The following is a 26,515-nucleotide window of genomic DNA, read 5'->3' as shown; positions in this document are numbered from 1 at the left end:
TTGGATTTATATCCTGCCACTTTAATTGCATTCTTTAGAATGAAGAAATTAGAATATGTTTATAATTAAGAATTTGTGTCTACTTATTATAGAATACTGGAAAAATATGAGAAAATAAATGAGTAGTGTAATATTAATTGATTGTGATGCCAAATGTTTTGCTTTGAAGGCTTCACAATGAATCTTCCTTAGTTTTAGCCTGGCAAGCCAGACTAAATGTGAATATTTGCCACTCGTAGGCAAAAATATTTTTGGCCGCTAGGCGGGTGGGTCTAGTTTACTAGGCTACCTTAGTTTGCCACCTTTAACTTGTTCAGTGTTGCCACCTAGTGGAGAGAAGAGATATTGTCGAAATTGATATCTGAATTTACCAGGCAAAAACAAGTTCGGCCAATTGATTTGCTACCTAGGTCAATTTACTTCAGTCCTGTGGACATTTATGGTCCGTGTAGACATAACGGGGGAAAATTGCCCCCCCCCGAAAAAAAAATCAGGAGCAGCCACTGCTTCTGTGCACATTAAATATATAAGAGCTGTCACCCAAACCTAGGATTGTCACATTCCATGCAAAAAAAAATTAAAGACGCCAAACACAGCGGGGCACCGCTTCTAGGGGCCTCAACCACCACAAGCCCAGTGATGCGCCAGTGGTGGTAAATCATAACTTAAATCATAGTCTCAACTGCAAAAAACTGAAAACTAAATTTGAGGAGAAACTTCCTTAATAATAGTGAAATTATCTTGCTGCATGGACATGTAATTTTACTTGACAAGACAACTTGGAATAAATTGGTTACAATCTAGAACTAGTTTTAATAATCTCAGAGTTGGTGTCTAGGGCAGCACGGTGGTGTAGTGGTTAGCGCTGTCGCCTCACAGCAAGAAGGTCCTGGGTTCGAGCCCCGGGGCTGGTGAGGGCCTTTCTGTGTGGAGTTTGCATGTTCTCCCCGTGTCCGCGTGGGTTTCCTCCGGGTGCTCCGGTTTCCCCCACAGTCCAAAGACATGCAGGTTAAGTTAACTGGTGACTCTAAATTGACCGTAGGTGTGAATGTGAGTGTGAATGGTTGTCTGTGTCTATGTGTCAGCCCTGTGATGACCTGGCGACTTGTCCAGGGTGTACCCCGCCTTTCGCCCGTAGTCAGCTGGGATAGGCTCCAGCTTGCCTGCGACCCTGTAGAAGGATAAAGCGGCTAGAGATAATGAGATGAGATGAGAGTTGGTGTCTTGTATTCTTCTAATAGGAAATGCTATATCGTTTGAACTATATTCAAGATATTCTAACTTGTTAAGATGTCATTTTTGCAATGTAGAAGAATACAGACACCAATTCTGAGATTATTAAATCTAGTTCTAGATTGTAACCAACTTATTATATTCACCAACTAGATTCATACTTAATCTTTAAAGTGCTTTATTGCAAATGGACAATAGAAATAAACTAAATGGATAACTTTTCAGTTAACATCTTAACAGTTTTTAAATAAGTATGCCGCATTGTGTAGTTTATAAGTGCCACAATGATGCTAAAAAGAAAGCACAAGCTGGAACTAGACTGCATTTCCACAGATAAAATACAAAGTGTACTTGCTCAGTTGTGGCAAAGTGTCACCGACAAAAACTGGATCAGACATGACACTTTGCACTGCAAAATCTTTTTTAATTATCTTTTTTTCCAGAACAGGACTGCTCAAAGTTGAGAGTGATCAAGAGGTCACTCCTTATAAGCTCCACGGAGCACCTGTTCCTGCTGTCGCTCCATTTGTTGGTCATTCTGGAAAAGATCCTTTCCACATATCCAGTGGATGCTGAGATGCTCATGATGTGGCTGATGATGGTCAGCATGTTAGGCAGTTCAGCTACTTGAAAGAGAGCCACCCATCTGGCAGCCACATTTTTGGGCTTCAATTCATCTGGTGCACCTTCTCTGAGCCCCTTCAGAATGGTATTTGCTGTGATTCATTCATCATAAAGTTTACCTATGTTAATTTCTGGATGAGGTTGAGATTATTAGTGACCCCCTCAGTATCACTGAAGGAAAACATGCCATGGTACAGAGAGAGAGAGTTTGCAGGAGTTCATCAACAGCATCACTTCATCACTTTTGTTAAGTAGCCATAAAACTGTTCATCTTTTCTCTGTGTGAGTTTTTGCTTGAAGGTAAACATGAAATAACTGAATACAGGTGGTTGAATCACTTTCCAGCTTCTTTACAAATTCCTCAAAGAGGGAGAGTATGTTATTGCAGAAGAGGAGGTAAACCTCCATGTCATCAGCATCTTCCTCAGAGGACTCTTCACTGAGCTTTAACAAAACTCTGATGTCTCTGGGACATTCTCCCACCCAGTTAGACCTGAGAGCAGTCCAGGTCCGAATAAGCTGGGAGATGGCTGGATTCAGGGACAGCCACCTTGTAGAAACATGCTGCAGAATCTCCTGGAACGCCACATCACAAAATTGGCAAATCTCTTTGAAGGATTCCCTTCATTTAGGAGAAGTGGTCATAGACATTTTTCCACATCTACAGTGAGCTGGTCAAGAGCATGCTTCACCGTGTTGTGCATAATATGGGCATGGCAGTTACCTTGCAGCAGATCTTTTTGCTTTTTCTTGAGCGTGGTGAAGACAGAGTTGCAGATGCTGTAAGTTACAGAAGTATTGTCTGCACAAAATACTGTAACTCGATCTAATCATAAGCCAAATTTATCAAGGGATTGTTGTATGCCATCTATAATCCCAGCAGCTGGCTCATCTGCATTCTCTCTGAAATCAATCATTTTGTTGCAGATCCCACTTTCTGACCTGAAGCATTGTACAGCAAGGGGAAACATCTTCCTGTTTGCCTTATTTAATGCATCAGTCTGTATTGAGAATGGGATGGGTTTACCTGATGTTAAAACATCAACAACATCAGTCCTGCCTTTGGAGCAAGGACATCTTTGGCCATTGCTTCTGCCTTTGTTTTCTGGAGAGACATTTTCTGTCTGATTTTGGAGTCTTGCAGAATCTTATGGTTGAGCTTGTGTCCACAGTCTCATTCTCATCTCATTATCTCTAGCCGCTTTATCCTTCTACAGGGTCGCAGGCAAGCTGGAGCCTATCCCAGCTGACTACGGGCGAAAGGCGGGGTACACCCTGGACAAGTCGCCAGGTCATCACAGGGCTGACACATAGACACAGACAACCATTCACACTCACATTCACACCTACGGTCAATTTAGAGTCACCAGTTAACCTAACCTGCATGTCTTTGGACTGTGGGGGAAACCGGAGCACCCGGAGGAAACCCACACGGACATGGGGAGAACATGCAAACTCCACACAGAAAGGCCCTCGCCGGCCCCGGGGCTCAAACCCAGGACCTTCTTGCTGTGAGGCGACAGCGCTAACCACTACACCACCGTGCCGCCCGTGTCCACAGTCAAGACTATTATATTCATTCATTCATTCAATTTTATACTATTGCCTACTATTAATCCATTAGTATTTAAAGATGCAACTTTCCACATTGGGTAATCATAATGTGTTTATTTTCATGTTTATTTTCTTCACATGTACACTATATTATGATTAATGTATTCAATAAATGTTTATGTATCTTACAGTAAACTTCAACCTTAATAAACAAATCACATCATAACCTAGCCTAATGTTACTAAAGAGGCCAGCTCATGGCACAAACATCTCATTTAGAAAGAAAATCCGTCCCTATTATAAAGTTATGGGATGGGATTCATTTACATGTAATGGTACATGCATTGGGCGGCACGGTGGTATAGTGGTTATCACTGTCCCCTTACAGCAAAAAGGTCCTGGGTTCGAGCCCAGCAGCCAGCGAGGGCTTTTCTGTGTAGAGTTTGCATGTTCTCCTCGTGTCTGTGTGGGTTTCCTCTGGGTACTCTGGTTTCCCCCACAGTCCAAAGACATGCAGGTTAGGTTAACTGGTGGTTCTAAATTGACCATAGGTGTGAAATGTGAGTGTGAATAGTTGTTTGTGTCAGCTCTGCGATAACCCGGCGACTTGTCCAGGGCGTACCCCACCTTTCGCCCATAGTCAGCTGGGATAGGCTCCAGCTTGCCCACAACCCTGTAGAACAGGTTAAGCGCCTACAGATAATGGACGGATGGATGGATGGTACATGTATCTAAAGTAGGCACTTCACATTCAGGACTGGAGTCAGCAGAAGCGGGTGACATGTTGCGCCACACGCATCGTGTACAGCGAACATTTTGTTCATGTGAACTTCCAGAACTAAGTTGCTCATAAAACTACAATATTTTCTGGTTCTAACAGTACCAATTAGGACCATGTAGACCCTTTCTATTTTGTACTACAACATTAGGTAGTGGTGTGGGGTCAACACACAATTACCATTATTGATTTTTAGTAAAATCACTTCTCTCTGCAGCCATAAAAGATTTTTTTTTCAAAATTCCAAAAGCTATGTTCTTCTTAGGGTTTCCTTTAACAGAGAGCAGATTTTAAGGTGAACTGAAGCTGTCTGAAATTGTAAAGTCCGTATCTAAAGTTATTTGCTTACAAATAGGCAGCCACATATGAAATCTCAAGTAATCAATCAGAAAATCATAGAGGAGATTCACCGTGGGCGGCATGGTGGTGTAGTGGTTAGCACGGTTGCCTCACAGCAAGAAGGTTCTGGTTTCGAACCCACTGGCCAGTGGGGGCCTTTCTGTGTGGAGTTTGCATGTTCTCCCCATGTCTGCGTGGGTTTCCTCCGGGTGCTCTGGTTTCCCCCACAATCCAAAGACATGCAGTTAGGTTGACATGGGGCGGCCTTGGGCTGAGATGCCCTTGAGCAAGGTACCAAACCCCTGACTGCTCCCCGGGTGCTCTGGGCTGTCCACTGCTCTGGGTGTGTGCGCGCGCGTGTTCACTGCTTCAGATGGGTTAAATGCAGAGGATGAATTTCACTGTGCTTGAAGTGTGCATGTGACAAATAAACGTTTCTTTTCTTCTAAGATCTGACATAACCATCTCAGTATGAAGAACTGTGACACTGCTCTTTGGTTGCTCTGACAGAGCGTGAATGTTGTTCTCCTAAAGCATGCTGGTGGTGGTGTATCTGCCAGGCCACTGTGCGCCACAGAAAACACTCACCGATGCAATTTGCTTTGCATTCATTTTCCCTGACATTGTCTAGCCACGGGTTTGAATCCTTCCAAATAATATTGTAGAGCTCTTTGAAGTGTGGGTGGAGCACAGAGGACGTCAGGACAACGCTTCAGGTGCTAATAGGCTTTTTATTGCCAGACTTTTCAGTATAACAGCCAGTTTTAGTCTGTTAGCGGAACACACACACACACTTTGTTCTTGTCCCGGGATGAGCTCTCCGCTGCTCTCCCTCTGCCTCCTTAAATAGGGCGCGGTTACTGGGAAGACACACAAAACACAGGTTAATTACCATCAGGTGTAGTGATTCTGCCACTCACCTTCCCTGGCTCCGCCCTCCTGTCACAGACCGGCGCTTGACCACGCCCCCGCTGCCACATACCCCCACCGCCCGACTCAGGCCCGCAGCCGACTCCCCCCCCCCTTGACAGGAGAGGAAGTCCGCCACGACCATCTGTGCCCCCGGCCTGTGGACCACCTTGAAATTGAAGGGTTGGAGTGCCAGATACCAATGGGTGATCCGCGCGTTGGCATCTTTCATGCGGTGGAGCCACTGGAGGGGCGCGTGGTCCGAACAGAGGGTGAAAGGGTGCCCCAGCAGGTAGTAACGGAGGGCGAGGACCGCCCACTTGATCGCCAGGCATTCCTTCTCAATAGTGCTGTAGCGCCCCTCACGCACCGACAGCTTCCTACTAATGTACAGGATGGGGCGGTCCTCCCCCTCCACCTCCTGGGACAACACCGCCCCCAGCCCTCTGTCCGATGCGTCGGTCTGCAACACAAAAGGGAGAGAGAAGTCAGGGGAGTGTAAAAGTGGCCCCCCACACAGTGCAGCCTTTACCTCAGAGAAAGCCCGCTGACACTGCTCCGTCCACTGGACCGGATCTGGCGCCTCCTTTTTAGTGAGGTCAGTCAGTGGGCTGGTGACGTCCGAATAATTAGGTATAAACCTATGATAGTAGCCAGCCAGCCCCAGGAACTGTCTCACCCCCTTTTTGGTCTTGGGCCTTGGGCAGGCTGCAATCGCTGCTGTCTTATTAATTTGGGGACGCACCTGCCCGTTGCCCAAGTGGAAGCCCAGATACCGTACTTCCACCCTCCCAATCTCACACTTCTTCGAGTTGGCAGTGAAACCCGCCCGCCTCAGCGACCTAAGGACGGCCCTCAGGTGTTGCAGGTGCTGCTGCCAGTCGTTACTATAAATGATAATGTCGTCCAGATATGCGGCCGCATAGGTGGCGTGGGGCCGGAGGACCCTGTCCATCAGCCGCTGAAACGTAGCGGGCGCCCCAAACAGCCCAAACGGAAGTGTGACGAATTGGTGTAAGCCAAATGGTGTGGAAAAGGCCGTTTTCTCCCGGGATAATGGAGTCAAGGGGATCTGCCAATATCCCTTCGTCAAATCCAGTGTCTAGTAAAAGTGAGCCGTGCCTAGTCGATCGAGCAGCTCGTCAATACGAGGCATTGGGTACGCATCGAATTTAGACACCGCATTGACTTTTCTATAGTCCACACAGAACCGGACCGACCCGTCGGCCTTGGATACCAAGACCACCGGGCTGCTCCAGTCACTGTGGGACTCCTCGACGATGCCCATTTCAGGCATGGTCTGAAGTTCTTCCCGAACCACCTTTTTTTTGTGTTCGGGTAGCCTGTAAGGGCGGCTACGCACTACCACCCCCGGGGGCGTCTCTATGTGGTGTTCTATGAGGTTAGTGCGACCGGGCAGGGGCGAGAACACATCCGAAAACTCAGCCTGCAACTGGGCAACCTCCGTGAGTTGGGTAGGGGAGAGGTGGTCTCCACAGGGGACCGGAGAGGTACGTGATGCCAATGTCCCTTTTTGAACCTCCGGCCCCAGCTCCGCCTTCTCCGGAACTACTGACACCAGTGCCACGGGGACTTCCTCGTTCCAGAGTTTAAGCAGATTGAGGTGGTAGATCTGTAGCGGCCCCTCCCTGTCCGTTCGCCTTACCTCATAGTCGACGTCCCCGACTCGCCGTGTGACCTCAAAGGGTCCTTGCCACTTGGCGATTAATTTGGAGCTCGACGTGGGCAACAGTACGAGTACCTTATCTCCCGGAGTGAACTCTCTAAGGCGCGTGCCCTTGTTGTACAGGCAGGCTTGCCGTTCCTGGGCCTGCCGCAAATTCTCCTGAGTTAGGTGGGTGAGTGTGTGGAGTTTTGCGCGCAGGTCCATAACGTACTGAATTTCGTTTTTACTCTGTGAAGGTCCCTCCTCCCAATTTTCCCGCAGCACATCTAAAATGCCGCGCGGCTTACGCCCGTATAACAATTCAAACGGGGAGAACCCCATGGAGGCTTGGGGGACCTCTCGCACTGCAAATAACAAGGGTTCGAGCCATTTATCCCAGTTACGTGCGTCCTCACTTACGAATTTTTTAATTATACTCTTGAGGGTGCGATTGAACCGTTCAACTAAACCGTCCATTTGTGGGTGATAAATGCTGGTGCGGATCGGCTTAATACCTAATAGCCCATACAGTTCGCTCAGTGTTCGTGACATAAACGAGGTGCCTTGGTCAGTCAGAATCTCTTTCGGGATTCCAACCCGGGAGATGACGTGGAAGAGGGCCTCCGCAATACTGCGTGCTGAGATATTGCGAAGAGGCACCACTTCCAGGTATCGCGTTGCATAGTCCACCAGAACCAATATAAAGCGGTACCCTCGTGTTGCCCGATCTAATGGCCCGATGAGATCCATCCCAATTCTTTCGAACGGGGTCTCGATTAATGGTAGGGGGCGCAAAGGCGCTTTTGAAATGGCCGCTGGATTTACTAACTGGCATTCGCGGCACGCCGTACACCACTTACGGACGTCGCCGCGAATCTCCGGCCAATAGAATCGGGGCATTATCCGGGCTAGTGTCTTATCCTGCCCTAGGTGTCCAGCCATGGGATTAAAGTGAGCTGCCTGAAATACCAATTCCCGGCGGCTCTTTGGAATTAACAGCTGTGTGACTTGCTCTTTCGTCTGAGTGTCCTGCGTCACTCGGTATAATCTATCCTTCATAATAGAAAAATAGGGGAAGGACGGGGTGGCGTTCGGCTGGAGCGTTTGACCATCGATTACTCTCACTTGGTCAAACGCATGTCGCAGAGTCTCGTCTCGCGATTGTTCTAATGGGAAATCCGCAAGGGATTCCCCAACAGAAAGAGGAGGAGCCGGCAGCTCCTCACTCTGTCGCGGAGATGACATAGATGGCTCTGCGACAGCAGCTCCAGCCAAAGCGACACCGGGACCTCCCCCTGTCAAATGGCAAGACCCACTCTTTACTAGGCGCATCATTAAACCCCGAAATCCCGGCCAATCAGTCCCCAAAATTAAAGAGTGGGTAAGGCGAGGATTAACCTCCGCCTTCACTATAGATTTTTCCCCTCTGAAAAATATGTGGACCGACACCAAAGGGTAGCTGTGAACATCCCCGTGCACACACAACACCTTCACCCCCTGTGCTCCCCCCAATGCCTCGTCTTGCACCAGGCTTTGGCGGATCGAGGTCTGATTGCAACCAGAATCCACCAACGCCTGATATGTAGCTCCTTGTACACTCACCGGTATGCGATATGCTCCGGCCCGATCAAGGGCAGCTTCTGGTGCATCGGGGATCCGTACCACCGCACCCACCTCCATTGCTGCACACTGTTGTTGCCGGTGGCCCGGCTCCCCGCAGCGCCAGCAAACCGGCCCGGGCTTTCCCTCTGCACCGGTGCTCTGGGGCTCACTCACCTGAGGGGGGGAGAGACAGACACAGAAGGGAGAAACAGGAGGGCACCACGGGTGCGGCGGGCCGGCTGGGGTGGAGCCGGCCCCCGCCTCCGTGGTGGGGGAATGGGGCGAGGACGGGACACAGAAGGGAGGGGAGAAAGAGAGAGAGAAGAGGAGAGAAGACGTCGTTGGTTGTCCTACCGCCGGAACAGCCGCCAAATGATCCTCCGCCAGTCCTACTGCCTGATCCAGCGACGCCGGGCGGTGGCACTGGACCCACTCTGCGGTTCCGGCTGGTAAGCGGGCGATGAACTGCTCCAGCACCACCTGATCGATGATTCCCTCGGCGTCGCGATCGTCAGCCCTCAGCCACTGCCAGCAGGCGTCCCGGAGCTGCTGGCCAAACGCGAACGGCCGGCCAACTTCCTCCAACCGCAGCGCATGGAAGCGCTGGCCCTGTTGGTCTGGCGTGCGCCCCACGCGCTGGAGGACGGCCCGGCGAAGGTCCGTGTAGGCCAGCCGGCGGTCGGTGGGGAGCTGTAGCGCGGCCAGCTGCGCCTCTCCCATCAGGAGGGGGAGGAGGCGCGCCGCGCGCTGCTCCATTGGCCACCCCGAGGCTTCGGCGACCTGCTTGAACAATGTGAGAAACGCCTCGGGGTCGTCCTGCGGGCCCATCTTGGTCATGGTGAGGGGAGACGGGCCCACGGCCGGGGCACTGGTGGACCCCGCCGACGCGAGGAGATGCCGGAACGCCTCACGATCTTCCTGCTGGGCCAGCACCAGGGCTTCGAAGCGCCGCTCTTGCTCCTTTCGGAGTGTGATGAGTGCCTGGTGCTGGCTTTGCTGAGCCGTGGCGAGTGTGTGGACCAGGTCCGCGAACGGGGAGGATTCCATGGGGCTGTGAGGTTGGTGCTCCACCTTGTCCCAGGTTTCGGAACCACTGTAGAGCTCTTTGAAGTGTGGGTGGAGCACAGAGGACGGCAGGACAACGCTTCAGGTGCTAATAGGCTTTTTATTGCCAGACTTTTCAGTATAACAGCCAGTTTTAGTCTGTTAGCGAAACACACACACACTGTGTTCTTGTCCCGGGATGAGCTCTCCTCTGCTCTCCCTCTGCCTCCTTAAATATGGCGCGGTTACTGGGAAGACACACAAAACACAGGTTAATTACCGTCAGGTGTAGTGATTCTGCCACTCACCTTCCCTGGCTCCGCCCTCCTGTCACAGACCGGCGCTTGACCACGCCCCCGCTGCCACAAATATATAATAATAATAATAATAATAATTATTATTATTATTATATATAATTATGATAATATAATTTCAAATTATCTATCTATCTATCTATCTATCTATCTATCTATCTATCTATCTATCTATCTATCTATCTACAACCCCGATTCCAAAAAAGTTGGGACAAAGTACAAATTGTAAATAAAAATGGAATGCAATGATGTGGAAGTTTCAAAATTACATATTTTATTCAGAATAGAACATAGATGACATATCAAATGTTTAAACTGAGAAAATGTACCATTTAAAGAGAAAAATTAGGTGATTTTAAATTTCATGACAACAACACATCTCAAAAAAGTTGGGACAAGGCCATGTTTACCACTGTGAGACATCCCCTTTTCTCTTTACAACAGTCTGTAAACGTCTGGGGACTGAGGAGACAAGTTGCTCAAGTTTAGGGATAGGAATGTTAATCCATTCTTGTCTAATGTAGGATTCTAGTTGCTCAACTGTCTTAGGTCTTTTTTGTCGTATTTTCCGTTTTATGATGCGCCAAATGTTTTCTATGGGTGAAAGATCTGGACTGCAGGCTGGCCAGTTCAGTACCTGGACCCTTCTTCTACACAGCCATGGTGCTGTAATTGATGCAGTATGTGGTTTGGCATTGTCATGTTGGAAAATGCAAGGCCTTCCCTGGAAGAGTCGTCGTCTGGATGGGAGCATATGTTGCTCTAGAACCTGGATATACCTTTCAGCATTGATGGTGTCTTTCCAGATGTGTAAGCTGCCCATGCTACATGCACTAATGCAACCCCATACCATCAGAGATGCAGGCTTCTGAACTGAGCGCTGATAACAACTTGGGTCGTCCTTCTCCTCTTTAGTCCAAATGACACAGCGTCCCTGATTTCCATAAAGAACTTCAAATTTTCATTCATCTGACCACAGAACAGTTTTCCACTTTGCCACAGTCCATTTTAAATGAGCCTTGGCCCAGAGAAGACGTCTGCGCTTCTGGATCGTGTTTAGATACGGCTTCTTCTTTGAACTATAGAGTTTTAGTTGGCAACGGCGGATGGCACGGTGAATTGTGTTCACAGATAATGTTCTCTGGAAATATTCCTGAGCCCATTTTGTGATTTCCAATACAGAAGCATGCCTGTATGTGATGCAGTGCCGTCTAAGGGCCCGAAGATCACGGGCACCCAGTATGGTTTTCCGGCCTTGACCCTTACGGACAGAGATTCTTCCAGATTCTCTGAATCTTTTAATGATATTATGCACTGTAGATGATGATATGTTCAAACTGTTTGCAATTTTACACTGTCGAACTCCTTTCTGATATTGCTCCACTATTTGTCGGCGCAGAATTAGGGGGATTGGTGATCCTCTTCCCATCTTTACTTCTGAGAGCCGCTGCCACTCCAAGATGCTCTTTTTATACCCAGTCATGTTAATGACCTATTGCCAATTGACCTAATGAGTTGCAATTTGGTCCTCCAGCTGTTCCTTTTTTGTACCTTTAACTTTTCCAGCCTCTTATTGCCCCTGTCCCAACTTTTTTGAGATATGTTGCTGTCATGAAATTTCAAATGAGCCAACATTTGGCATGAAATTTCAAAATGCCTCATTTTCGACATTTGATATGTTGTCTATGTTCTATTGTGAATACAATATCAGTTTTTGAGATTTGTAAATTATTGCATTCTGTTTTTATTTACAATTTGTACTTTGTCCCAACTTTTTTGGAATCGGGGTTGTAATATTATGGTATTACAATAATTATAATAATAATTATAATGTTATATAATAATAATAATAATAATAATAATAATAATAATAATCTGTATTATGGGCGGCACGGTGGTGTAGTGGTTAGCGCTGTCGCCTCACAGCAAGAAGGTCCGGGTTCGAGCCCGTGGCCGGCGAGGGCCTTTCTGTGTGGAGTTTGCATGTTCTCCCCGTGTCCGCGTGGGTTTCCTCCGGGTGCTCCGGTTTCCCCCACAATCCAAAGACATGCAGGTTAGGTTAACTGGTGACTCTAAATTGACCATAGGTGTGAGTGTGAATGGTTGTCTGTGTCTATGTGTCAGCCCTGTGATGACCTGGCGACTTGTCCAGGGTGTACCCTGCCTTTCGCCCGTAGTCAGCTGGGATAGGCTCCAGCTTGCCTGCGACCCTGTAGAAGGATAAAGCGGCTAGAGATAATGAGATGAGAATCTGTATTATTTCAGATAATACAGAAATTTTAATATTATCTGTATTTCTGCAACTGCTTTCGTTTGAGTTGTGGATGCGGGAGGGCGGGGGGGGCGGTGGCAGCCGTTGATGTTTTCCACTGGCTCTCTGCTAAGAGACCCGCCCTCCTTTGCGACTTTGACCCTCAAGTTCTTACCCAATCAGTAGCATCATAGACACCAACCACCCAATCCAATGATGGCAACGAGTATTAGGGTGGGTATTTACAGAATGTGGATGAGATGATGATGCAATCAAGACAACTCAGTAATATTAACATTTAAAAATGGGACGATTCTGTATTTGAAGGGAGATGTGACAGTCCTAACCAAACCCAAGGTAGGTGTAAGTATCGTTTGTCATTAATTAAAGAGTCATTATGTTAGCAGTTTGGTTTGGGCAGTTGTAATTGCTCTAATGAGTGAAAAGATTTTGTTTTGTTTTGCCCCCTGAGTTTGTTTAATGAGAGAACAGTATGTTAGCCAGTTGGTTATATCCCACAATGCATCACGAAAAGTAGTGTACAATGATGGTCACTAACCAAAGCAATATATCCCATCATGCATTGTGGTCAAGCTGAAAGAAATCAAATCATCCATCCATTATCTGTAACCACTTTATCCTGTTCTACAGGGTCGCAGGCAAGCTGGAGCCTATCCCAGATGACTATGGGCGAAAGGCGGGGTACACCCTGGACAAGTCGCCAGGTCATCGCAGGGCTGACACATAGACACAGACAACCATTCACACTCACATTCACACCTATGGTCAATTTAGAACCACCAGTTAACCTAACCAGCATGTTGGGAGAACCGGAGCACCCGAAGGAAACCCACGCAGATACGGGGAGAACATGCAAACTCCACACAGAAAGACCCTCGCTGGCTGCTGGGCTCGAACCCAGGACCTTCTTGCTGTGATGCGACAGTGCTGAAATCAAATCAAAAGTCTTAAATTTGATTTAATAAAAGACAGCGGCAAAGAAGAAAGTATTGAGTCTCATCTCATTATCTCTAGCCACTTCATCCTGTTCTACAGGGTCACAGGCAAGCTGGAGCCTATACCAGCTGACTACAGGCAAAAGGCAGGGTACACCCTGGACAAGTCGCCAGGTCATCACAGGGCTGACACATAGACAACCATTCATACTCAATTTAGAGTCACCAGTTAACCTTACCTGCATGTCTTTGGACTGTGGGGAAACCGGAGCACCCAGAGGAAACCCATGCAGACAACATGCAAATTCCGCACAGAAAGGCCCTCGCCGGCCATGGGGATCAAACCCAGACCTTCTTGCTGTGAGGCAACAGCCCTAACCACTACACCACCGTGCCGCCAGTATTGAGTCTTGATTTAAAAAAAAAAAAGAAAGATGCAGGTATTTTGCATTGATTAAGGTGGGGAAATGCGCTCAGTATAATATGTATTTACCACAAAAATCCATCCATCCATTATCTGTTGCCGCTTATCCTGTTCTACAGGGTCGTGGGCAAGCTGGAGCCTATCCCAGCTGACTATGGGCGAGAGGCGGCGTACACCCTGGACAAGTCACCAGGTCATCACAGGGCTGACACATAGACACAAACAACCATTCACTCTCTCATTCACATCTACAGTCAATTTAGAGCCACCAATTAACCTAACCTGCATGTCTTTGGACTGTGGGGGAAACCAGAGCACCTGGAGGAAACCCACGCGGACACAGGGAGAACATGCAAACTCCACACAGAAAGGCCCTCGTAGGCTGCTGGGTTTGAACCCAGGACATTCTTGCTGTGAGTCAACAGTTCTGAAATCAAATCAAAAGTCTTAAATTTGATTTAATAAAAGACAGCGGCAAAGAAGAAAGTATTGAGTCTTGATTAAAAAAAAACCTGAAAGATGCAGGTATTTTGTATTGATTAATATGGGAAATACGCTCAGTGTATTATATACATATACATACATATATATGTATGTATATGTGTGTATGTGTATATATACTGTGTGTATATATATATATATATATATATATATATATATATATATCTCACAAAAACACATGCATGCATGTATTTATTATCAAACAAGGCAGACCCAGTTCAACAGGTCATTCGTTGACTCCTGTGCAGTTTAGTTACAGTCAGTTGTTTCTCCCTGGGTTTACACCCGAGAAACCTGGAACAAACGTCTGAATAACACCACCACGAAGTGACTTTGACTTCTTTTGTTCCTCTTCTTTTCCGCTGTACCGTACTCCGCCATTTAATTTATTCCAGGATAACCGAGGATAAGAGAGAATATCAGGAGCTTCAATGTGTAGGCGCACAGATATTAATTTTATTCAGTGTCATTTAAATACCTTCCAACATCAATTTTTTTCATCCGAACATCAAACCACTGGTCTCCAACTGACACTTAATGAGAGATTTAATATCCACAAGCATCATGAACAAAGAACACCCACAATATATCACATATTTTATGCAGTACTGAGGCAAAAGGACATATTTGGAAGTACCGGTATACATTTTAAAATACTCATTTTATTTGCAAATCTCCTTCTTTTGACATACCATATTATATCTTCTTAAAATTTCCTCCAAATTTTTCTGGTAAGCTTTCCAAGAAAAATTCAATTAAAACTTTGTATTTTTCCCTTATCCCTGTGTAACACTATAAATGTCTATGCCAAGCTAGAAAAGATTTAATTAAATTTCTTCTCACATTATTTATTCTAATGTTCAGCTAATTAATCCACAGAGACACAAGGCTGGTGTTTTTATTTTTTTTTTAACCACCAAAACTGTCTTCAAGCCAGAAAAATTAAGAGACCACATTAAAAAAAAAAAAAAAATGCTCACAAGTACATTGTTCAGGCACACAAGGTTCAGTGTTTAACACACCCCTGTGAATATAGGTGAAAAAATGTACAATTGTAACAATGAGATCATTGAATTTTGACTTTGTCAGCAAGCATTCGGGATTTACATAGCAACTACATGAACGAGAACTGATCGTTTAACTCCACAGTGAGGTTTTGTGCATGTTTTAAAGGTGTGATTTGGAGAACTGCAAAATTAAGGTATTTGCATCGAGTTTTTTTTTTAAAAGTCATTTCTCTTTATTTAGTTGAGCGGTTCTTGACGATGTGGATTACTACAGTTGTGGAATAAGGCTATTTACTGTATTTTTATTATTTATTATTTTGTTAGGGTTCCTGTTTAAATTCTTGCTTTAATTTTTCTTTTTACTGTCAACATGTGCTTTTGTGGGCAGCACGGTGGTGTTGTGGTTAGCACTGTCGCCTCACAGCAAGAAGGTCCTGGGTTCGAGCCCAGCGGCTGACAGGGGCCTTTCTGTGTGGAGTTTGCATGTTCTCCCCGTGTCTGCGTGGGTTTCCTTCGGGTGCTCCGGTTTCTCCTACAGTCCAAAGACATGCAGGTTAAGTTAATTGGTGGCTCTAAAGCAAATGTGAGTGTGAATGGTTTTGTGTCTATGTATCAGTCCTGCAATGACCTGGTGACTTGTCCAGGGTGTTCCCTGCCTCTCGCCCATAGTCAGCTGGGATAGGCTCCAGCTTGCCTGCGACCCTGTAGGACAGGATAAGCGGCTACAGATAATGGATGGATGTGCTTTTGTTTGTTTTTGTTGACCATGTGGTAGTGTCATGGGTTCTGTTTGTTTTCTATGGCTATATGCTTCTGATGCCACCCATTCTACTTCCTGTCTTTGTTTCCTGCCATTTTTGCATGCTCAACTGCTCTTAACTGTTTCTAATTAGTTGTGCTTTTAAGCCCTGTTTAGTGTGCCAGCTGTTTGTAAGTTTTTGCATTCTCTTCTCCTGTGTTTTTATTATTATTATTATTATTTTTTTATTATTTTAATAATTTTTCTGTAGTTACTGTTATTGTCATTGTTTAGTGGCGATAACTAACAGTGACAGTCATGGGTCTGGGTGGGTATATCCATTTGAGTAATGTGCTTGTGTGTAAATATATTTATGAATGTGTTTGTGTGGTCCATGTCTATGTCTTCTTAACTTATGTTCTCTGAATACCTGCTGCACACCAAATTTCTTTTCTTAAAGGATAATAAATCTGAAACTTGAACTTGAATTCCCTGCCTGTTTGGACTCTGTTTTGAATTTCTCTGCCTTGGATTATTTTTGCCTCTTGGATTGTTACCTCTTGCTTACATTTTTGGATTTGAGACTGTTTTCGGTTTGGGCTTGTTTGTCAGATTCTTTGATTACAACTTTCTGATTCTAAAGCTGTGATGGTCTCTGAGTGGGTCCTTCTCTGACAAAGATCCAAACACTATTTACTGTTGGATTACTACAGTTGTGGAATAGGACTATTTAATGCTGTATCTTTTATTATTTACTATTTAGTGTTCGATCTCAAATGCATTAAGAAAGCAAAAAATTCCACGACTTAACTTTTGATGAGTACACCTGTTACTTGAAAAGCATTCCACATGACTACTTCATGAAGCTAGTTAAAATAATGCCAATAGTGTGCAAAGAGTCATCAAGGTAAACACTGGGTACTCTGAAGAATCCAAAATATGAAATGTTTTATTTTGTTAAAAAAAATTGTCAACCACATAATTCTGTATATGTTCCACATGTTAATTGCCATGTGACAATATCACAAACAGAACAGCTATAATGAGGAAAGACAGGAGGACCTAGAACTGAGCCTTGTGGGACACCAGCAAAAAAAAAATCTGCAGATTCTCTCCATCAAGTAACAATCTTTTGTGAAATATTTGAGAACAAATTAAAACAATACTAGCTACAGCATTGTCTGTGAGTTGAACCCTGAACTTTAAGAATTAAATAATATTGCTGAAATTTAACATTGGGCGGTACGGTGGTGTAGTGGTTAGCACTGTCGCCTCACAGCAAGAAGGTCCAGGTTCAAGCCCCGTGGCCAGCGAGGGCCTTTCTGTGCGGAGTTTGCATGTTCTCCCCGTGTCCGCGTGGGTTTGCTCCGGGTGCTCTGGTTTCCCCCACAGTCCAAAGACATGCAGGTTAGATTAACTGGTGACTCTTAATTGACCGTAGGTGTGACTGTGAGTGTGAATGGTTGTCTATGTGTCAGCCCTATGATGACCTGGCGACTTGTCCAGGGTGTACCCCGCCTTTCGCCCATAGTCAGCAGGGATAGGCTTCAGCTTGCCTGCGACCCTGTAGAACAAGATAAAGCGGCTACAGATAATGAGATGAGATGAGAAAAATATTTGAAGAGTGTTCTGTATGAATGCAGTATCTGATTGCCTCATAACTCATATAATACATTGTCAGTTTCTCAGTGGTTCTGCAAGGCCCAATAAATTGACACGCAGTATCACTTCTTATCAGATTCTCTATAGATCACCTATCTGGAAACAATTGACGCACATAAATTGGCAAATCAGTTACAGACAGAAATCAGAGTCTAAGAAATAAGGAACATGACCGAAAGAGAGATTAAATTAGACATTTGCAGTCATGCAGATCTAGGCTCATACTTTAAATATTGTAGATGATGTTTATTATAAAGAACTGTGTTTGAAGATGGTCATACTCATACTGACCATCACATCTATTCAGATGTTGTTTCAGTACTGTGACCATACTGAAGTCTAATTTATTTGCCAGGCGAGTCATTCCACTGAACATGGCTGAACCTACATTGCTCTCACATAATATTGTGTTCATGTGAAGCCATAGTCCTGGAGGAATCATATTCCATGCCATTCTATATGGATGCATAAACTGTAGGATGAGTATAAATTTAAAACATAAGCGACTGCATAATTTTAGTATTAAGGCAGATCTTACAAATAAAGCTAAGTATGAAGAAGATGATAGACAGGTTGAACACAAGCTCATCCAGTGCAGAGGCTGTACAACCTTTCACGGCTTGTGTGATGGAGATCAGTGACCTCTGTGGAGTATTTCCACTTCCTGGGCACTACCATCACTCAGGACCTCAAGTGGGAGATGAACATCAGCTCTTTCATCAAGAAAGCACAGCAGAAGGAATACTTCTTTGGCAGCTGAATAAGTTCAATCTGCCAAAGACAATGATGGTGCACTTTTACTCCACCATCACTGACTCCATCCTCACCTCCTCCATGACTGTCTGGTTTACTGGTGCCACTGCCAAGGACAAGGACAGACTGCAGTATATCATTTGCTCTGCCGAGAGGATGATTGACTGCAATCTTCCATCTCTTCAGGACCTGTATGAGTCCAGGACCCTAAGGAGGACAGAAAGGATTGTGGCCAACCCCTCCCACACCAGACACAAACTTTTTGAGACACTCCCATCCTGTAGGAGGATGGAAAAAATGCCATGACTGACATGGTGCTAGTAGTGAATCATCCTTAGGTGCAATGCTCATTCATGACTAAAATGAACAAGTTTATGACTGTAACAGTGTTAGACTGTTTTACTTGTAAGGACAACATTAGGCTGTTGTTTCATTTCACACATCAAGCTTTAGTGCATTAGCTTCATGGTCTCACTTTTATTATAGTTGATAAGACACTTTTTTTTTTTTGAATATTATGAAGTGTGAGGGCGTGTCAATTTTAGGTGACACTGCGTGTCAATTTATTGGGCCTTGCAGAACCACTGAGAAACTGACAATGTATTATATGAGTTATGAGGCAATCAGATACTGCATTCATACAGAACACTCTTCAAATATTTTTCTCATCTCATCTCATTATCTGTAGCCGCTTTATCTTGTTCTACAGGGTCGCAGGGTCCTGTAGGAGGTTAGAACCAAAACCTTAGAACCAAAACCTCACGCCAGAAGGGCAGCTTTTTCCCCACTGTGGTGGGCCTCATCAACAAAGTCAGAGTCCCCCACTGACTCTGAACTCACACACACTCCAAGTGCATTACATCTGGACTGCTTTTTGCACATTTCATGACAATGTCATGCCATCTTCATTCTGTGACCATTTATTGCACATTCCAGCACACACTGTACAACTTGGACATTTAAACAATCCATTTCACATACTCTTTATGTACGTTGATTTATTTTTTTTAATTGTATACTTTAGATTTCTCCATATTTTCTCTTTATATTTCTACTTTTGTGTCTTTTACTATTTTTCTTTTTTATTTTAACTGTTCAAGAACCAAACACCAAAGCAAATTCCTGGTAAATTCCAAATTCCTTGTGAGAATGTACTTAGCAATAAAGAAAATTCTGATTCTAAATCTGATTCTGACAGTGAAACTCTGAGCATTCAGACTGGAGAGAGCAACAGCAGCAGCGAAATAAAATGGCTTCTAAGTTTTCAGAGGAGGATTTCTCCTGTATTGTGTGCCGTGAAATCTTCAAGGATCCTGTTCTTCTGCACTGCAGTCACAGTGTGTGTAAAGTGTGTTTGCAGCAGGTCTGGGAGACCAAAGGATCCAGAGAATGCCCTCTTTGTAGGAGGCAGTCATTTGTGGCGTATCCTCCCATAAACCTGGCCTTAAAGAACCTGTGTGAGATTTTCTTACAGGAGAGAAGTCAGAGATCTTCATCAGGGTCTGAAACAGTCTGCAGTCTGCACAGTGAGAAACTCAAACTCTTCTGTCTGGATCATCAACAGCCGGTGTGTTTGGTGTGTCGAGATTCAGGAAAACACACCAACCACAAATTCTGCCCCATTGATGAGGCAGTAACAGACTGTAAGGTAAATAAAATGGGCATATGAACTCATGGGTCACATGTGAACAAATGCTGTTGTTCATATTTATGACAATTACTTTACAATCAATTTAGTTTATTTGAGTTAAAGTAATATCTAAAACACAGCTTCCATGTAGTGTGTTAATATATTTCAGGAGGAGCTCAAAACTGCACTGAGGCCACTACATATGAAACTGAAGGCCTTTAAAAACTGGAAACTGAACTGGAGTCAGACTGCAGAACATATAAAGGTTAGAATCAATAACATGGGTTTAATATTCTCTTTATATGTTGCTTCATTGCATATTCAGTAATGCTTCATTATATTTCCTCTTCACTGCAGATTCAGGCCCAACACACAGAGCGTCAGATTAAGGAGGAGTTTGAGAAGCTTCACCAGTTTCTACGAGATGAAGAGGCAGTCAGGATCACTGCACTGAGAGAGGAAGAGGAGCAGAAGAGTCAGATGATGAAGGAGAAAATTGAGAAGCTGAGCAAAGATATATCCTCTCTTTCAGACACAATCGGAGCCCTAGAAGAGGAGATGAGAGCTGAAGACATTTCATTGCTACAAGTGAGGGTCATTTAGTCAGTATTTATACTGTGAGAAAGTAAAACTTCTTTCCATCATCAGAAACGTCACATTACAGTGGTGTAAAAATGTAAATGATATCCACTGATATTTGCTTTGTTGTTTTACAGAACTACAAGGCCACAGTGAAAAGGTGAGTGATGTGCTTCCTGTCTCTCTCATTCTCTGTGTTTCTGAATCCAAACCCACAGCAACACTGACTCCTGAATGTTTTTGCAGAGCCCAGAGCACACTGCAGCATCCAGAGGAGCTTTCAGGAGCACTGATCCATGTGGCAAAACATCTGGCCAACCTGCAGTTCAGAGTCTGGGAGAAGATGCAGTATACCGTCCAATACAGTAAGACTCTTAACTCTGTGTGTGTATGTCTAGAACATGTACAATCTTTCTTTCTTTCTTTCTTTCTTTCTTTCTTTCTTTCTTTCTTTCTTTCTTTGTTAGTATCCCTAATGTGGTCATTATCATGACGTTTTATTTCTATACTGTTTTGGTATTATTATTATTATTATTATTATTATTATTATTCACCTTTTATGTTGAACTCATGTAATGTAAGGGAAGTTTTATTTTGAAAAGCTTCTATTTCTATTAGACTGTTCAGTGTTTGAAGTGTGAGCAGAGGGACTGAGTGAAAAAATGGAGCATTTCAGCAGCTTACAAAAGTTTTAGAGTTACAGTCATCAAGATTTTTGTATTTGTTTAAATTACAAATGTAAACAAAGGACACAAGGCATGTTATTAACATATTTATGTTTATGAATGAACTTTGTAATTACAGTTATCATTTCTTTGGTTTTGGCAAATGTTAGCTAGTTCCATGCTAATGTAATGATTAAATTAGATGAGTAAACACGTGTGTGTGTGTGTGTGTGTGTGTGTGTGTGTGTGTGTGTGTGTGTGTTTTCAGCACCTGTAACTCTGGACCCCAACACTGCTCATCCTGGACTCATTGTATCTGATGATCTGAAAAGTGTGAGACGCAGCGATGAGGAACAGAAACTTCCTGATAATCCAGAGAGATTTGGTGATAACTATCGGTATATCCTGGGATCTGAGGGCTTTAACTCAGGGACACACTGCTGGGATGTGGAAGTTGGAGACTGTACATGGTGGAGTGTGGGTGTGATGGCAGAATCTGCTCAGAGGAAGGGGGCGATAATCTCTAGAAGTGGAATCTGGTGTGTGGGGTATTATGATGGTAAATATTTTGCAGGTTCTACACCACATCCAGTCACTCTCCTCTTAGTAGCACAGAAACTCCAGAGGATCAGAGTGAAGCTGGACTGGGTCAGAGGAAAACTGTCATTCTCCGACCTTCTCACTAACAAACACTTACACACTTTCACACACACATTTACTGATAAATTACTGCCAATCCTGCATGTTAATCGTAAGGAATCTCCTCTAAAGATCCTCCCACTTCAGTGCTCTGTAAGTGTGAATCAGATCTGTTAGAGCTCATATTGTTTTCTTCCAGTTCATTCATAGAATATTGCAGATTGAAATATTCATGTTTTTGTCTGACTTTTTTCCCCTTTGAAATCCACGAAGTACAATTTTTTTTTCTCCAGTGACACCTCAAAATATTTGCAGAATGGATTTGTATGTTAAGATCAGATGGATTTGTATGTTAATGCTGCATTAGGCGATGATTCACAAGTTCATCAATTCTGAGTAAAGTAAATTCACTTTGTTCATCTGCATAATGGGACAATTAAAACATGCACAAACACATCTGTAAATCTGTGTCATGTTTATTATCAGCAGTTATATATTTGTACAGATAATGTGGTAGTGGTTATTTTCATCATGAGTATCAGGGATGTGCTTAATGCCTGTGTAACTGATCACTGGGAGGATGTGGAAGAGAGAGAGAGAGAGCCAGGTGAGAGAGTCAGCCATTAAAGGTGTTAAAAGCAACAATTTTCTCAGTGTTCTCGATCGTCATTTAACCCCAAGTGATATTTAACCATCATACATGATCCATGGCTGCTGTATCATGAGTGTTACATGGTGTTCACTATAGTTTCCAGGGGTGACAATAATTGTTTTTGTTTAAAATAATGATTTGTTGCAGAAGGATTTGTTTTCTCTGAATAAATGTATTAAAATTAAAGGGTTTTTTTCCTCCAGTGTGAGGTTACCTGACTTCACCAAAAGGTGGATTTCCCCCCCCCCAACCCTTTTTACTAATCTTTACACACACACACACACACACACACACACACACACACACACACACACACACACACCAGTGGTGCTTGAAAGTTTGTGAACCCTTTAGAATTTTCCATATTTCTGCATAAATATGGCCTAAAACATCTTCAGATTTTCACACAAGTCCTAAAAGTCGATAAAGAGAACCCAGTTAAACAAATGAGACAAAAAATATTATACTTGGTCATTTATTTATTAAAGAAAATGATCCAATATTACATATCTCTGAGTGGCAAAAGTATATGAACCTCTAGGATTAGCAGTTAAATTGAAGGTGAAATTTATAAATTGGCAAATCAGTTGCAGACAGAAATCAGAGTGTAAGAGAGAAATAAGGAACATGACTGAAAGAGACATTAAATTAGACATTTGCAGTCATGCAGATCTAGGCTCATACTTTAAATATTGTAAATGAGGTTTATTATAAAGAACTGTGTGTTTGAAGATGGTCATACTGATCATCACATCTATTCAGATGTTGTTTCAGTACTGTGACCATACTGAAGTCTAATTTATTTGCCAGGCGAGTCATTCCACTGAACATGGCTGAACCTACATTGCTCTCACATAATATTGTGTTCATGTGAAGCCATAGTCCTGGAGGAATCGTATTCCATGCCATTCTATATGGATGCATAAACTGTAGGATGAGTAAAATTTAAAACCAAGCGACTGCATAATTTTAGTATTAAGGCAGATCTTACAAATAAAGCTAAGTATGAAGAAGATGATAGACAGGTTGAACACGAGCTCATCCAGTGCAGAGGCTGTACAACCTTTCATGGCTTGTGTGATGGAGATCAGTGACCTCTGTGGAGTATTTCCACTTCCTGGGCACTACCATCACTCAGGACCTCAAGTGGGAGATGAACATCAGCTCTTTCATCAAGAAAGCACAGCAGAAGGAATACTTCCTTCGGCAGCTGAATAAGTTCAATCTGTCAAAGACAATGATGGTGCACTTTTACTCCACCATCACTGACTCCATCCTCACCTCCTCCATGACTGTCTGGTTTACCGGTGCCACTGCCAAGGACAAGGACAGACTGCAGTTTATCATTTGCTCTGCCGAGAGGATGATTGACTGCAATCTTCCATCTCTTCAGGACCTGTATGAGTCCAGGACCCTAAGGAGGACAGAAAGGATTGTGGCCAACCCCTCCCACACCAGACACAAACTTTTTGAGACACTCCCATCCTGTAGGAGGTTGCGGTCCTTAGAACCAAAACCTCACGCCAGAAGGGCAGCTTTTTCCCCACTGTGGTGGGCCTCATCAACAAAGTCAGAGTCCCCCACTGACTCTGAACTCACACACACTCCCAGTGCATTACATCTGGACTGCTTTTTGAACATTTCATGACAATGTCATGCCATCTTCATTCTGTGACCATTTATTGCACATTACAGCACACGCTGTACAACTTGGACATTTAAATAATCCATTTCACGTACACTTTATATACGTTGATTTATTTTTTTAATTGTATATTTTAGATTTCTCCATATTTTCTCTTCATATTTCTACTTTTGTGTTTTTTACTATTTTTCTTTTTTATTTTAACTGTTCAAGAACCAAACACCAAAGCAAATTCCTGGTAAATTCCAAATTCCTTGTGAGAATGTACTTGGCAATAAAGAAAATTCTGATTCTAAATCTGATTCTGACAGTGAAACTCTGAGCATTCAGACTGGAGAGAGCAACAGCAGCAGCGAAATAAAATGGCTTCTAAGTTTTCAGAGGAGGATTTCTCCTGTATTGTGTGCCGTGAAATCTTCAAGGATCCTGTTCTTCTGCACTGCAGTCACAGTGTGTGTAAAGTGTGTTTGCAGCAGGTCTGGGAGACCAAAGGATCCAGAGAATGTCCTCTTTGTAGGAGGCAGTCATTTGTGGCGTATCCTCCCATAAACCTGGCCTTAAAGAACCTGTGTGAGATTTTCTTATCTTCTTTTTGAAAAGCTTCTATTTCTATTAGACTGTTCAGTATTTGAAGTGTGAGCAGAGGGACTGAGTGAAAAAAATGGAGCGTTCAGCAGCTTACAAAAGTTTTAGAGTTACAGTCATCAAGATTTTTGTATTTGTTTAAATTACAGATGTAAACAAAGGACACAAGGCATGTTCTTAACTTATTCATGCTTATGAATGAACTTTGTAATTAGCTACAGTTATCATTTCTTTGGTTTTGGCAAATGTTAGCTAGTTCCATACTAATGTAATGATTAAATTGGATGAGTAAACAGGTGTGTGTGTGTGTGTGCGTGTTTTCAGCACCTGTAACTCTGGACCCCAACACTGCTCATCCTGGACTCATTGTATCTGATGATCTGAAAAGTGTGAGACGCAGCGATGAGGAACAGACACTTCCTGATAATCCAGAGAGATTTGGTGATAACTATCGGTATATCCTGGGATCTGAGGGCTTTAACTCAGGGACACACTGCTGGGATGTGGAAGTTGGAAACTGTACATGGTGGAGTGTGGGTGTGATGGCAGAATCTGCTCAGAGGAAGGGGGCAATAATCTCTAGAAGTGGAATCTGGTGTGTGGGGTATTATGATGGTAAATATTTCGCAGGTTCTACACCACATCCAGTCACTCTCCTCTCAGTAGCACAGAAACTCCAGAGGATCAGAGTGAAGCTGGACTGGGACAGAGGAAAACTGTCATTCTCCGACCTTCTCACTAACAAACACTTACACACTTTCACACACACATTTACTGATAAATTACTGCCAATCCTGCATGTTAATCGTAAGGAATCTCCTCTAAAGATCCTCTCACTTCAGTGCTCTATAATTGTGGATCAGAGGATGTGTTAGCGCTCATATCGTTTTCTTCCAGTTCATTCATAAAATATTACAGATTGAAATATTCATGTTTTTGTCTGACTTTTTTCCCCTTTGAAATCCACGAAGTACAATTTTTTTTTCTCCAGTGACACCTCAAAATATTTGCAGAATGGATTTGTATTTTAAGATCAGATGGATTTGTATGTTAATGCTGCATTAGGCGATGATTCACAAGTTCATCAATTCTGAGTAAAGTAAATTCACTTTGTTCATCTGCATAATGGCACAATTAAAACATGCACAAATACATCTGTAAATCTGTGTCATGTTTATTATCAGCAGTTATATATTTGTACAGATAATGTGGTAGTGATTGTTTTCATCATTAGTATCAGGTATGTGTTTAATGCCTGTGTAATTGATCACTGAGAGGATGTGGAAGAGAGAGAGAGAGCCAGGTGAGAGAGTCCGTCATTAAAGGTCTTAAAAGCTTGTCATCCCACTGATTGAAATCAGGTTTGAGTGGGCACCTTGTTTTATTTAAAGAACAGGGATCTATCAAAGTCTGATCTTCACAACACGTTTGTGGAAGTGTATCATAGCATGAACAAAGGAGATTTCTGAGGACCTCAGAAAAAGCGTTGTTGATGCTCATCAGGCTGGAAAAGGTTACAAAACCATCTCTAAAGAGTTTGGACTCCACCAATCCACAGTCAGACAGATTGTGTCCAAATGGAGGAAATTCAAGACCATCGTTACCCTCCCTAGGAGCAGAGGTGAAAGAGTACTGAAAAATTGTAATTGAGTAAAAGTATCTTTACTTTGCTTAAATCTTACTCAAGTAAAAGTAAAAGTACCCATCTGAAAATGTACTCGAGTAAAAGTTAAAAAAAATACTTCATTTGAGATGTAATTTGAG

The 26,515-nt window shown here is 43.7% G+C and overlaps 1 protein-coding gene across 1 annotated transcript in view; it reads left to right on the top strand.

The window, feature by feature from the left end:
- The window catches only part of LOC132892143 (uncharacterized), a 31,441-nt gene extending 5,815 nt beyond the window's left edge, over positions 1-25,626 (top strand). The window contains exons 6-12 of the mRNA XM_060930537.1: positions 18,150-18,636; positions 19,574-20,004; positions 20,156-20,251; positions 20,344-20,574; positions 20,703-20,725; positions 20,812-20,930; positions 25,076-25,626. Coding sequence (XP_060786520.1) covers positions 18,150-18,636; positions 19,574-20,004; positions 20,156-20,251; positions 20,344-20,574; positions 20,703-20,725; positions 20,812-20,930; positions 25,076-25,626 — 1,938 coding nt within the window. The remainder of the gene's footprint in view (positions 1-18,149; positions 18,637-19,573; positions 20,005-20,155; positions 20,252-20,343; positions 20,575-20,702; positions 20,726-20,811; positions 20,931-25,075) is intronic.
- The last annotated feature ends 889 nt before the right edge of the window (positions 25,627-26,515 follow it).

This window comes from Neoarius graeffei, chromosome 9, assembly GCF_027579695.1.
Source record: "Neoarius graeffei isolate fNeoGra1 chromosome 9, fNeoGra1.pri, whole genome shotgun sequence".
Lineage (NCBI taxonomy): Eukaryota > Metazoa > Chordata > Actinopteri > Siluriformes > Ariidae > Neoarius > Neoarius graeffei.
Note: the sequence above shows the minus strand (reverse complement) of the source record. Positions and strands in the feature narration are given on the sequence as shown.